This window comes from Saccopteryx leptura, chromosome 10, assembly GCF_036850995.1.
Source record: "Saccopteryx leptura isolate mSacLep1 chromosome 10, mSacLep1_pri_phased_curated, whole genome shotgun sequence".
Lineage (NCBI taxonomy): Eukaryota > Metazoa > Chordata > Mammalia > Chiroptera > Emballonuridae > Saccopteryx > Saccopteryx leptura.
In genome coordinates this window covers 76,520,010-76,532,351 of record NC_089512.1, presented here as the reverse complement: position 1 = coordinate 76,532,351, position 12,342 = coordinate 76,520,010, and the positions used below count along the sequence as shown (strand labels likewise).

Sequence of the window (12,342 nt, the reverse complement as noted above, 5' to 3'; positions counted from 1 at the left end):
ATAAGCAAATGTGATCATTAAATGATGCACACACTGAATAATGACCAAGGAATTAGGAGATCTTTAGAGATGGCAGTCTGGAAAGTTAAAATGTCAATTCTGAGCAAATTAAAAGTAGCTAGAAATGAATAACATACAAATGTATGCAAAAGCAACTCAGTTTAAACATATTAGAGGATGGTGGGTATACAAATTAGAAATAAGCTTTTTTTTGCACACAAAAATTAAAAAAATACTTATATTAATCAAAACATATTGTATTTGTAAAATATGACATTTTGGCTGTACTACTGCACTAGATTCAGAAACATTTCTTTCATGTGACATATTATAATGTTCTACTTTTAAAAGACTGAAACATGCTTGATATTTCTGCTTTTAGCAAAATAATATGGTATTATCACTAATGTTATCAATATTTCATTTGGATGTTAATAACTTATATTAATAATTAAAGAGCAATTCAAAGCATTATACTTCACTAATATATTTGTCAAAAGGGGAAAGTTTTTAGTAGCATTTGGGTCAGATGAGGCTCCTGGAGTTGCTGATGGATATAATGAATTATTTTAGAGGACCTTTTCACAACTACCTAAACAGGCCATTATGCTTCTCTGAGAAAATCATAATTGGATATCTCTGAATAGTAGAAGAGGTGTGAATTGCAATCCTAACAACTAATTTATGTTAAAAATCAGACTCGTTCATTTGGGCACGCTGCTGAAAATGGATCATTCCATTCATGCAAAGGGCCCATCTCTGGAACATGGGATTGAAAAATTGTCATCTGTTCTCTCCCACATGGATGACAGTCACAAATATGTGGGCACCTCATCTTTTCTACTGATGGAAATGACTGGGGGTAGAGGCATTCCTTGTTTCTAGAATTAATTATCACCATTATCGTGTTTCCATGCAGAAACAATATGGCTGGGTCTTCTCTCAAAGAAGCTTTAGATTTATGGATGGGGTTAGAGTTAAGATACAGATGTCTTCTACTTTATGAGCCAATTCTTACTGAATATATGTAATACATGTTGTCTTATTTTGGTGCTCTGGACACTAACGTCTCTCTTAGTGCTTATTTTTAGGTCTGATCCCTACTCTGGGGCATGGTTACTCTTTGATACCTTCTTAGAGTTTAGAGCGGTATTTGTCAACCTTTTATTCGTTATCACCATCAGATCACCCAACTGCCTTCCCCATGAAAATTCAGTAACACCAATATACTGTATATGCATACACATATAACAACAGTGAGATTTTTTTTGCCCTCCCCTACTCCAAGAACCAATATTCACCAGCTTTGGGAGTTGTAAAGACCCTGTTTTGAATGCATAACCTAGAGGATAAAGTTTTAAACTTAATAGAATTATAGAACGTCCCAAACACTTCTCCAGCCTTATCGCTTGCCTCTTTTATACTCCATGCCACCCCCGAGTGTGCAGTCCTATTGCACACCCCACTTTCTTCATGTTTCCACTTTTCCCGTGTTCTTTCCCAGCACCTCAGCCCCTCTTGAAACCTGTCTCCAAGCTGCCCCACTCATGGCTCCTCAGTGGAACTTCAGACCCTCTACTCTATGCTCTTTCTTGGGCTATTTGGTAAATATAATGTAAATTAAAATTTTATTTTATTTTTTTGTATTTTTCCATAATGAGAAGTGGGGGGAGGCAGACAGACAGACTCCCGCATGTGCTTGACCAGGATGTACCCGGCATGCCCACCAGGGGGTGATGCTAGGCCCTTCTGGGGTGTTTCTCCCCTGCAATTGGATCTATTCTAGTGCCTGAGGTGGAGGCCATGGAGCCATCCTCAGCGCCCAGGCCAACTTTGCTCCAATGGAGCCTTGACTGCGGGAGGGGAAGAGAGAGACAGAGAGGGGGAAGGGTGAAGAAGCAGATGGGCGCTTCACCTGTATGTCCTGGCCAGAAATCAAACCCAGGACTTCCACACGCTGGGCCGACACTCTACCACTGAGCCAACTGGCCAGGGCCTAACAATGGTGAGTATTTAAAATAATTTTTATGTGTTTGTTGCTTAGACCCAACTAGATTTAAATCTCCAATCAGAGGAATATACCTTTTTCTTTTCTATTACCCACGGTTTTTCTAGTGTATCCTTACAATCTTCAGCCAGTATGGGTTTCTTAATAAAGGCCAGTTAATCAATAAATACTGATTGAATACCTGTTATATCCCAGGCCCCACTCTAGGGAGGCTTTGGTGATCAAATATGATTATAGAGTGAACATGAAAAATCACATTTTCTAGAATGTTTTGTTGGAAAAGTCTTGGGTAGTCAAAGTCCTTGTTTTCAAAGAAAGATACCGAGGCTCAGAACGGTCCACTGCCTTGCCCCAGGTTGCCCAGCAAAGTGCTGGCAGAGTCGGGAGTTCTGACTCCACGTCTAGGACTTGCCCCAGGTTGCCCAGCAAAGTGCTGGCAGAGTCGGGAGTTCTGACTCCACGTCTAGGACTTGCCCCAGGTTGCCCAGCAAAGTGCTGGCAGAGTCGGGAGTTCTGACTCCACGTCTAGGACTTGCCCCAGGTTGCCCAGCAAAGTGCTGGCAGAGTCGGGACTTCTGACTCCACATCTAGGACTTGCCCCAGGTTGCTCAGCAAAGTGCTGGCAGAGTCGGGAGTTCTGACTCCACGTCTAGGACTTGCCCCAGGTTGCCCAGCAAAGTGCTGGCAGAGTCGGGAGTTCTGACTCCACGTCTAGGACTTGCCCCAGGTTGCCCAGCAAAGTGCTGGCAGAGTCGGGAGTTCTGACTCCACGTCTAGGACTTGCCCCAGGTTGCCCAGCAAAGTGCTGGCAGAGTCGGGAGTTCTGACTCCACGTCTAGGACTTGCCCCAGGTTGCTCAGCAAAGTGCTGGCAGAGTCGGGAGTTCTGACTCCACGTCTAGGACTTGCCCCAGGTTGCCCAGCAAAGTGCTGGCAGAGTCGGGAGTTCTGACTCCACGTCTAGGACTTGCCCCAGGTTGCCCAGCAAAGTGCTGGCAGAGTCGGGAGTTCTGACTCCACGTCTAGGACTTGCCCCAGGTTGCCCGGCAAAGTGCTGGCAGAGTCGGGAGTTCTGACTCCACGTCTAGGACTTGCCCCAGGTTGCCCAGCAAAGTGCTGGCAGAGTCGGGAGTTCTGACTCCACGTCTAGGACTTGCCCCAGGTTGCCCAGCAAAGTGCTGGCAGAGTCGGGAGTTCTGACTCCACGTCTAGGACTTGTCTACAAACAGGCCACCTACCTATCACTAAAGTGTCTTTGATTTGACAGTTTATTATCATTAAGATATTGACATCTTTGACAATCTGAAAAATGATACTATTAAAAAAACACTTTTCATATGTAAATCTCAGGCAGAGAGAGATAAAGTGCATTTTGAGAAATCCAGATTTTCCCATGCACATATATCAAGAAGCAGTGTTCAGTTTTCCCACTCAGAGCCATCCTAACCTGAAAAGAGTAGCCATGAAACATGGATTCCCTGTGCCTGCAGGTGTTCAAGCAGAAACTGAGAGATGAGATGTCAAGGGAAGGGCAGTGAGGACAGGGTACTACACTTGGCAGTCTTTGGATTAGACATTTTCTTCCATGATGACCTAACAGTGAACCGACCCTAAAGAGCTGGTGGAAATGTGGTCCACCTGCTAGTTAGAACCAAAAGCTGGTATTTATTGCTGTCAGGAGGGTTGTGAACCACTTGCCCCACTGTGGGTGGTAGCCCCGTGGCATTTCCTGATGGCTACCTGGGAGAGGGCAATGGCTCTAGTGTCAGCCTGTCTTCAGCTCTGGTTAGCAGCTAGGTGATAACATTTTCCACCAGAGCATAAAGAATCTAACTGTGACTCTCTCAGGCTTAATGAAAACTGAGGGGCAGCTTCTCTTTCCTCTCCTCGCAGAGACGGAGGGCCGCTCTGCTAGAGAAATGGCATTAGGATTTAGCCATTTTATCCTGTCTGCCAAATAACTTGTATCAAACCCAAATGATGGCTATATCTCATTTTCTTTTACATGGCCATATTTTGAAATAAAATCAGAAGAACATTCAAAATCTGTTTTTAGCAAGTTTGTTGGAGTGCTGTTTTTCTTTAACATATGAGTACTAGTTCTCTTGAAGGAAGCTTTTATAGGGCATCACTCAGTCTTTTAACCTGTAATCAGGTGCCTATAAACATGACTTTAGAAAGGTGGAAGAACAGGATGGAGTGTAACAACTGTTTGAAAGAAAGGCTGTGGTCTGTGCTGCGGGCAGGTCTATAGAGGGGATTGTGCGGCAAAACTGTAGAAGACAGAAAACGGGGTCTATTTATCTAAGTCAGTTTCTTGCTTTGGAGGAAGCTTGGTGAAAAACATCCCCCAAAAATTCATTCTTTACTTGGGGAAAAATCACAAAGAAAAATGAATCTCTGCTTCACTATCCACCCTCTCGCTGGTCAGGTAAACGGTCCCTCACACTTGCTTCTCCTCACAGGGGAGGGGGTGCCCAGCACGAAAGGACGTCGCTAAGCTCTGTCACCTGTCAGTTCTGCTGGCCACTCTGCCAGTCTGCCCACAGCACCTACGTTCTGTATACAAACCCCTGGTGAAATGTGTTTGGCTTCAAAGAATTTTATATAGCTTATGTTTTAGTTGGCACTTTCAAATATCTCTACATACTCTGAAAGGCATGTACTATTTAGCATGAATTGAACAAACCACAAGCATGTTAAAAGCTACTAAAACACACACACACACATCAACATAAAAGGTTTTTAAGTTATTTTTTGTGTAACTATTAATCCTCCAATAATTTTTAGATTTTTAAAAAAATTTTTTAGATCTTTAAATTACTGATCCATGAAGTTTAAATTTTATTTTTTAATCATTAAAAAAAGCCCCAACAATATATTCCCAGACTAGATCTCCGACTGTGAAAATGATTTTGATTCTACTTTTACTTCTGACAGTATTAAGAATGTTCAATGCTTAAAAAGGAATTAGCAGTAATTTGCTTGGTTTCTGAAGAATTTAACAGATTATAAAATGGTTTTAGTGACATTGTCACAGAATTTCATGACAATTCTCAGACAGAGTAGGGACATTTTAAAAAATAAGTTTTGCAGGTGAGAAGACAATTTAATTGTCTTTATTAACCTCTGGCTAGTGAGTGGAGGGGAGGCCCTAACTCCAGGGCCCTGTAGTAACCAGTGGAGGCTCCAGTCATTCCCTCCCATGTGTGTCAGCAGTAGTAGCCTTCACCTTTGAACCCAAGCAAGTATATGCTATTATAAGACCATAGCTATTTTCAAAATGTGACCATTACTCATTTTAACCTTTTCCTTTCACAACTTTTCTTCAAGAACAACTGTCTTGATTACAGTGAGCATTAAAAATAATAGAGCCCTTGTTGATCAAGGAGCCCAGTTTTATTTGCTTGAGTTAAAAGTCAGTAAGGCCATATTAAGAGACCATTACAGAATGGAGAATTACAAGCTAAAATTTAGATTTCTTGGTACTTGCAAATGAAAACCTACTACTTATTAAGCTGCTGGCACTTCCCTCCAGGCTTAGATGTGGAAGGGGGGGCTGAGAAAGCTATTTTGTATTAAGTTCTTTTTTTTTTTAAGAAAATTAAATTTAGTGGTGTGGCATTGCTCAATAAGACTGCACAGGTTTCAGGTCAACATCTCCACAGTGTCTGAACTGTCGATTGTGTTGTGTACCCATCACCCAAAGTCAGATCACTCTCCATAACGGCATGCTTGCTCCCCTTTATGCCCGCCTAATTTCTTTGTCAGTCAGTCTTACACAGTGTAAAGTAGAGGGAGGGTCTCAATTCAGAAAGTCACTTAAAGATGAGATATAAGTCAAGGCTTCCAAACTGGAGAAAATCTCTTGAACATTTGTTCAAGAGTGCCTGAAAGTCTGCTTGTACATACCCCCATTTTGCTCCATACAGGCTGCTACATTCCAAAGATGTAAGGGACTAGAAAGAACAAAATAATCATTTCTTACAGGAGAGAGGAGGAAGAGGGAAAGAGAGAGAGAGAGAGAGAGAGAGAGAGAGAGAGAGAGAGAGAATCTAACAGGGAAAAGCTAATAGCAGGCTTTACTGAAGCTTTTCAACTCACACCATAGAGTCCTCCCCATCTAGGAGCCCTCTGCATCTCCAGAGAGTGGAGTCTGGGACTGCCCCAGTGGCTCCATGCTCCCAGTCCCCCTCCTTGCTGGGGATGCAGGTGGCAGGGAATTGGCTAGACATTTCAAATAGATTGCCCAAGCAGTGATGGAAATTGCCAAATTCACGACCCACAGGAATTTCTTGTACTTTGTCCTTTAGGTTGACGTTCCATTTAAAAAAATGAGTACTGCCGTCAAATGCCTGTAGGAAACCCTAGATAAGCAGAATTAAATAGATTCTGTACTACTTACTAGGTATCAGAGTATCAAAACACACTGCTGTGCTTTGCGGCTCTCCGGGGGATAAGGGAGTGGCGTGCACGAATGAGTGCGCAGGGTGTCCTAACTGTAACTGACCACGGAGCCCTGTTCTTGAGGTAGGGGTCAGAGGCCCAGACCAGAGGATGGCAAACTTGCCCCCGGGCCAGTCTCTATTCTTGCAAATAAAGCTCCACAGGACCACAGACACATTTACCCCTTTACCTCTTATCTGGAGCTGCTGTGCCCTCCAACAGCAGAGTGGACATGTTGTGACAGGGATCATGTAGGTCAAAAAAGCTGAAATGTTTATTATATGACCTTTTATAGAAAAAGTTTGCTGCTCCCTTGCCTAGACCATCATGTAATACACTTTAGGAAATGTTAATTCCTAGGATAAAATATCATTGGAGTAAGATACACAGTCCAAATATCCCAGCCAGGTTTCTATCACTTATTCCTTATTTATCTTGTGCAGTAAAACAAAGATTTCATTTCACCAAACAATGATCAACCTCTTTTCTACTCCCCTGCTGGCAGGGAGCCTATGCTCATCAGAGTTGCAAACATACACAGTGTTTACTCTGTTGGGCTGACACTGAAAACCATAAGACACCATTCACCCATTTCTGTATGACTCTCCAGCTATTTGCACCCAAACTCCGATGGTATCAAAAGAGGTTTCCTTACTTGACTGGTTCCCATGACTCCCGCTCAAAGCCCCTGTGAATGGACTGTGCAATTGAGGACTCCATCAAATCCACATATCTAACCACAAGCGGGGCGAAGAGGTCTTGGAGGTGCTTGTGAAATTTTCCGTTGCACAAGTTATCTATAATAGACAAGCAGAGCTTGGTAAGGACCGCGGTCACTCTGTCAGCATACAACATGCACAGGATTGTCTTCGACATTAAATATACGGCCCCAAAAAAGAGAAGGAAAAAAAAGTACATGAACATCATTAAAGTTCATACTTAAATCTGTGTGGAAAAAAATTAATTTCAAAAACATTTTACCCAGTTGCATCCCCTAAAAGGGAAAAGCAATCATTTTTCTTTAAAAGCAAACAAAATAACAAGCAACTCTGTTTTCCAGTTGTTCTTGCAGCTGCTCCTCTTCTACTCACTCTGTTACCAGGAAGAGAACACTCCCCCCTTCACCAACCTCCCTATAAATGCATGTACACAATACATACACAATATGGCTACATATTGTGTATGATACTCAGAGATGTTTAGAATGTTACTTAGCTAGAATTTTTTTTATCTGAAAAGCATCTTTTGATAAAAATTGCAAAATGTAAAGAGGTTAATTAGCTTGTTCAAGAGCAAATAAAACACATGAATACCACTCCCGACACTGCTCTGGGCTCTTCTACCAGGTTAAGAGGAAGCTTCTCTATCACAGGACACTTGTTGGGAGAAGGAGAACGTCCATCAGCTGTAAGTTTCTTTCTCTCTGAATTAACAATAAAACCACAAAGAACTATGTCTACCTGCAGTCTGCCTGGGATAAAAATGCTTTGACAACCTGTTTATCTGCACGCTACTTAGGAAAGCCAAACAGTCAAAGACGATACATACAGTCAGTGCGCAGAAAATCATTCAGCAGCTGAAACAGTGGAAAGCTGTCCCACGTGTCCGGGGGCTGCACCTCTAACGCTGCGTCCATGTCCACCGCAAAGAGTGACAAGAATGTCTCGGCATGCTCCACCATCAAGTCTGACCACCACGCAAAAGCCTTTGAAATTTGGCAGAAAAACAACAGACAAACAGGCAATGAAGTTCTTTCTCCGACATAAGATGGGTAGTCAAGCAATCCCGCACTGTTCAAGATTAAGTGTGCATCCAGCAGGGTTTGGTGTTTTTATTGTAAAGAGAACAGCATTTTTGATACTATTGGGCCTCCACGTGGTCCAAGGCCACACTTTTCAGGATTCCAGGCCTGCCTGAGAAAGTTGACCCACTGGTCAGAGGATTCGGCTGTAGATGTGACAGACGTGGAATTTCTGTTCAATTTACAATAACTCCGTATGTTTTGAGTCATGCTCTTCATCACTGTTGTTGGGTAGTTCTTGCTCTAAGTTATCAGAATTTGGGAGTTTCTTCACTGTGTTTATGGGTTTTCTGCTGGTCTAACTTGAAAATTTGCAAGGATTGTTCACTTACATCTGAACATCTGGGGCTTAATTGTCTATGGTCTCATACAAGCTCAGTGACTCATGTTTCCCTACATCTTGGGAATGTTACTCCTATTTCATACCAAGGCAAAGGAAACCATTGTTGTCATTGTCACAAAACTTTGGAGTTAAAAATCTCTTCAGCAGGGAGCCCCTGGTTCTGCATCCTGTCTGCAGCAAAGACCAGGCTTACGCTAGAAAACACTGAGATGAGGACTTGCTTTTCTGGGGGTTGGACACATATGTACATTGAAAACCAAAAAATATCAGTGAAGTAACTCATTTTCATGCACGTGGGTCCTTGGAAATCACTGTGCAGGGTCTCGGGGCAACATTCACATCGGACTGGGCCAGATGTGAATGTAATCCAAAGGCATGCATGCATGTTGACTAATCATTTCTGACAGAAAGCATGCAGAATGAGTGGCAGTGTCAACAGGCCTTTTTTTTTTTTTTTTTTTGCTGATTTCAAAGACAGCAATAAAACAAGAACAAATCACCAGCCCCGTCTTGGCCCCCACCTCCCCACTTAATGCCATAAAGTATTTACATTGGAAACACTTTCTGGAGCATTCACCGAATAAAGATGGAAGGTGTTTGAAAACATGAACGATGATTATGGAAATAATTCCATAAATGAAAGTGTTTGTTCAATGGCCAAGCTCTTCTGTGATCTATTGTAATTTGGGGTTATTCTAACAGCCACTAGGAGGCAGAGTAGCGGTCCACCTCTCTTCTTTCATGAGATTTCATTTTACTTACTTCTCCTTTATCAACATGTGGCTGGTTTGCAAATTAAATAAAAAAAATCAAGTCATGGACTATTCTTCAAGGTCAGCTTGGCTGGAAATAGACACCTGCTGTTTCCATTTTAATTTACAGTAAAACCTCACTGATTCAGAGTAGTAAGAGTGGAGAGATGTCAGTCTGTCAGCATAAAAGCCTAAAGTATTAGGCTTCCTAAAAATAGATATTTGTTGCTTTCAAAAGCAATCTGTACTTGGGCATCAAAGAAGAAGGTACTCACTGGTTATCATGTGAATGCAACATAAATGTAAAAGTGTTTTTTTTTTCAAAACTTCCAATAATTATAGATAAATTGACATATAAATTGAAGTCAAAGACATGGAAGGTTTAATTTCACAGGTCCTGGGAGGAAATTCGTAAAAAGAGCTTTAGAATTTCCAGAGAAAATTGAGATCATGTAACACATTTTGTTTAAGAAAAATGAAGAGCTACATCTGCAGTTGAATTGTCATGAATTTCAACTGTTTGGGTCTGAATCAATGAAGTTCTATTGTAGTCGCACCCCTGGGGATGAGAGCCCTGCGGTTGCTGTCCGCTCCGCTGACTGGCTGAGTCCAGCGGAAGCAGAACCACCCAGCCCGCCCCCTGCGCTCCCCCACTGCGTTCCTTTTAGGGAGAGACCGTCTGCTCGCTAGAACTTGCTGGGGCCCCACGCCCACCCTCAACCTTACATGGAGGGCTGTCTCTCATCAGTCCTGAATGAGATATTGGCAAAATTCACAAAGGCAGAACAAATATTGGCTGGTACTTATTCTTTAATACTTGATCAACATTACATCTTCAGAGTCAGTCTAAGAAAACGAGCTCTGAGGAGACTGCGTTGCCTTCCCAGACTTGAGTTTGCTCTAGGATGACAGAACAAAACAAAGCACCAGCCCTAAACGCCTGAAACTAAAAATTTCTTAGCCCCACCTCAGACCTAGTTCTTCCCATCTTTATTTAAAAGTTGCAAACCAGAGACCATGAGCAGCACCCTCTTGTACTGTCTACAGAGCACTTGGTCCCTCACTGGGACCTGCTACATTACTGAGCAGGTGTCTACAGTTGTGGTGTTCATATTCACATAGAAAGCTAGCCCCGCAAAGAGCAATGGCTATTGTGACATGAATGATCACTTGAATTCTGGCAGAGGAACTTAGGATTCCAGTGAACAGCGAGAATTCAAATACAGGGGTTGCAGAAGTAAAGACCAGACCTGTTTCTGTGCATCCAAAGTGGTTCTTTCAGAACCTCATAGTCACACCTGACTCATTGAGAAAAGATTCTGGCAAGGGCAGTAATAACCAAAAAGCTGGGTCATAATTTAATCAAAGGAACAGTCTGTGACTGAATTGGGCAGAGCAAGTCTAAAATGAAATAAAATAAAGTAAAATTAAATTAAAAAAACAGTATTTATTGATTTTATGTTTGTTCAGACAGGTGGATGCCATTTTTGTACATTAGCTAATTCAACATTTGTGGTTACTGAAATATTTTCCAAAGGAAATAAGAAGTCAAATAAGCTTCTAACTATTGTACTTACCCAGTGCTTTTTATTATTTAAAGGCAAAGATGTATGCTTTAGGGGTACAGTCAACCATACTGAACACATTAGTTTTTATACAGAAATTACATGTATATATGTACCCTCTGTGTACCACATACATATATACATATACATAAATATACATAGAGAGAGATTGGAAAGTTGAAGCAACAATACATGAAGGTACAGTTTGTGTGTGTGTGTGTGTGTGTATGTGTGTGTGTGTCTGAATAACTGAGGCTCTGAGAGCAGAATTAAACTACAATTAAAAGAGAAATGGGTCAACTGCTATCACACACTGAATGTGTGTATATGTGATGTATTCTTAGCTAATGAGAATTTTTTCTCTTGAGACATTTAATTACTTTATATTGGAATTAAAAAGTGTTTTAAGGATTATTATTTTTTGGTGGGGAGCAAGTCTACTTGTCATTTTTATTTGTGGTGCCACCAAGCATATTGGCTACACAGCCAAGATCCATGCTTAGGATTTAGTAATTTTCTAGAGTTTATTGAACACTCAGAGAATACAGCAGTGAGTACTACTGGGCAGTGGAAACCTTTTCTTACTTAGACGTTGTCTCTAGTGTGCTAGAACACATTCTACCTGTGGTTATACCCAGTGGCTCCTGACTCGGAGCTGGGCAGTTTTAAAAAGTACCAGTACTCAGTCTCTCCCCATGAGAGTCCAAATAATTGAGCTGGGATTAGCCCTGGGCATCAGCCATTTTTTTAAAGAGCTTCCCAGGTGATTGCAATCTGTAAGTGAATTTGAGGGCAGGTGTCCCATCTGTACCCTGAAACAAATCCACTCACCTTTTAACATATTCTGTCTATAGCATTCATTTGGTACTTTCCACATAGTTTTGTCCTTTTTATGATCACATATTTATACATTTTGCTTCCTTATCAATTTGTTCCTAATCATACAACAGCCAAGCTTTATTGTGGGCTTATTCCGTGCCAAGCTTGATCTCAGATGCTATACTGAATGCAGCCTCCCATCCTAAAGACAACCATCTCCAATTTACAGGATGAGAGAGGTTAAGCAATTAGGCTGAGATCAAAAAGTAAGGAAGAGGCCAAGCTAGGATTCGAACTCAAGCTTCTCTGGCACAGAGCTCGAGCTCCTGGCCTCTCTGCTTGAAGGCCAAGGCTGCCTCGTGCCTCCTTGTTCTTCACAAAAGCACAGAGGTCATTGCCTCAGTGCTGAGCAGATAGCTAGGTATTGATTGGTTGGGTAAGGAAATTTTGTGACTGGCTGAAATGACTAATTCAGGAAATAATCCTGAAGATCTATCTAAAAGCAAATTGGGTCTCCAAATTCCAAAGCATGCTAAAGTTATCATTCTTAACTTCTAAAGTTAGTAAATGAAAACAGAACTGACTTGGTTTCTACCCTGTTTATTTACC

At 41.8% G+C, this 12,342-nt stretch overlaps 1 protein-coding gene across 20 annotated transcripts in view; it reads right to left on the bottom strand.

Moving 5' to 3' along the window:
• The window catches only part of CADPS (calcium dependent secretion activator), a 598,625-nt gene that overhangs the window by 89,146 nt on the left and 497,137 nt on the right, over positions 1–12,342 (bottom strand). For 11 of the 20 annotated variants that reach the window (XM_066352056.1, XM_066352057.1, XM_066352051.1 and 8 more), the window contains 3 exons: positions 9,360–9,380; positions 8,002–8,158; positions 7,109–7,250 (listed from right to left, as the gene is read on the bottom strand). In XM_066352056.1, coding sequence (XP_066208153.1) covers positions 7,109–7,250; positions 8,002–8,158; positions 9,360–9,380 — 320 coding nt within the window. The remainder of the gene's footprint in view (positions 1–7,108; positions 7,251–8,001; positions 8,159–9,359; positions 9,381–12,342) is intronic. The other 9 variants (XM_066352052.1, XM_066352053.1, XM_066352063.1 and 6 more) reach the window with 1 other exon arrangement.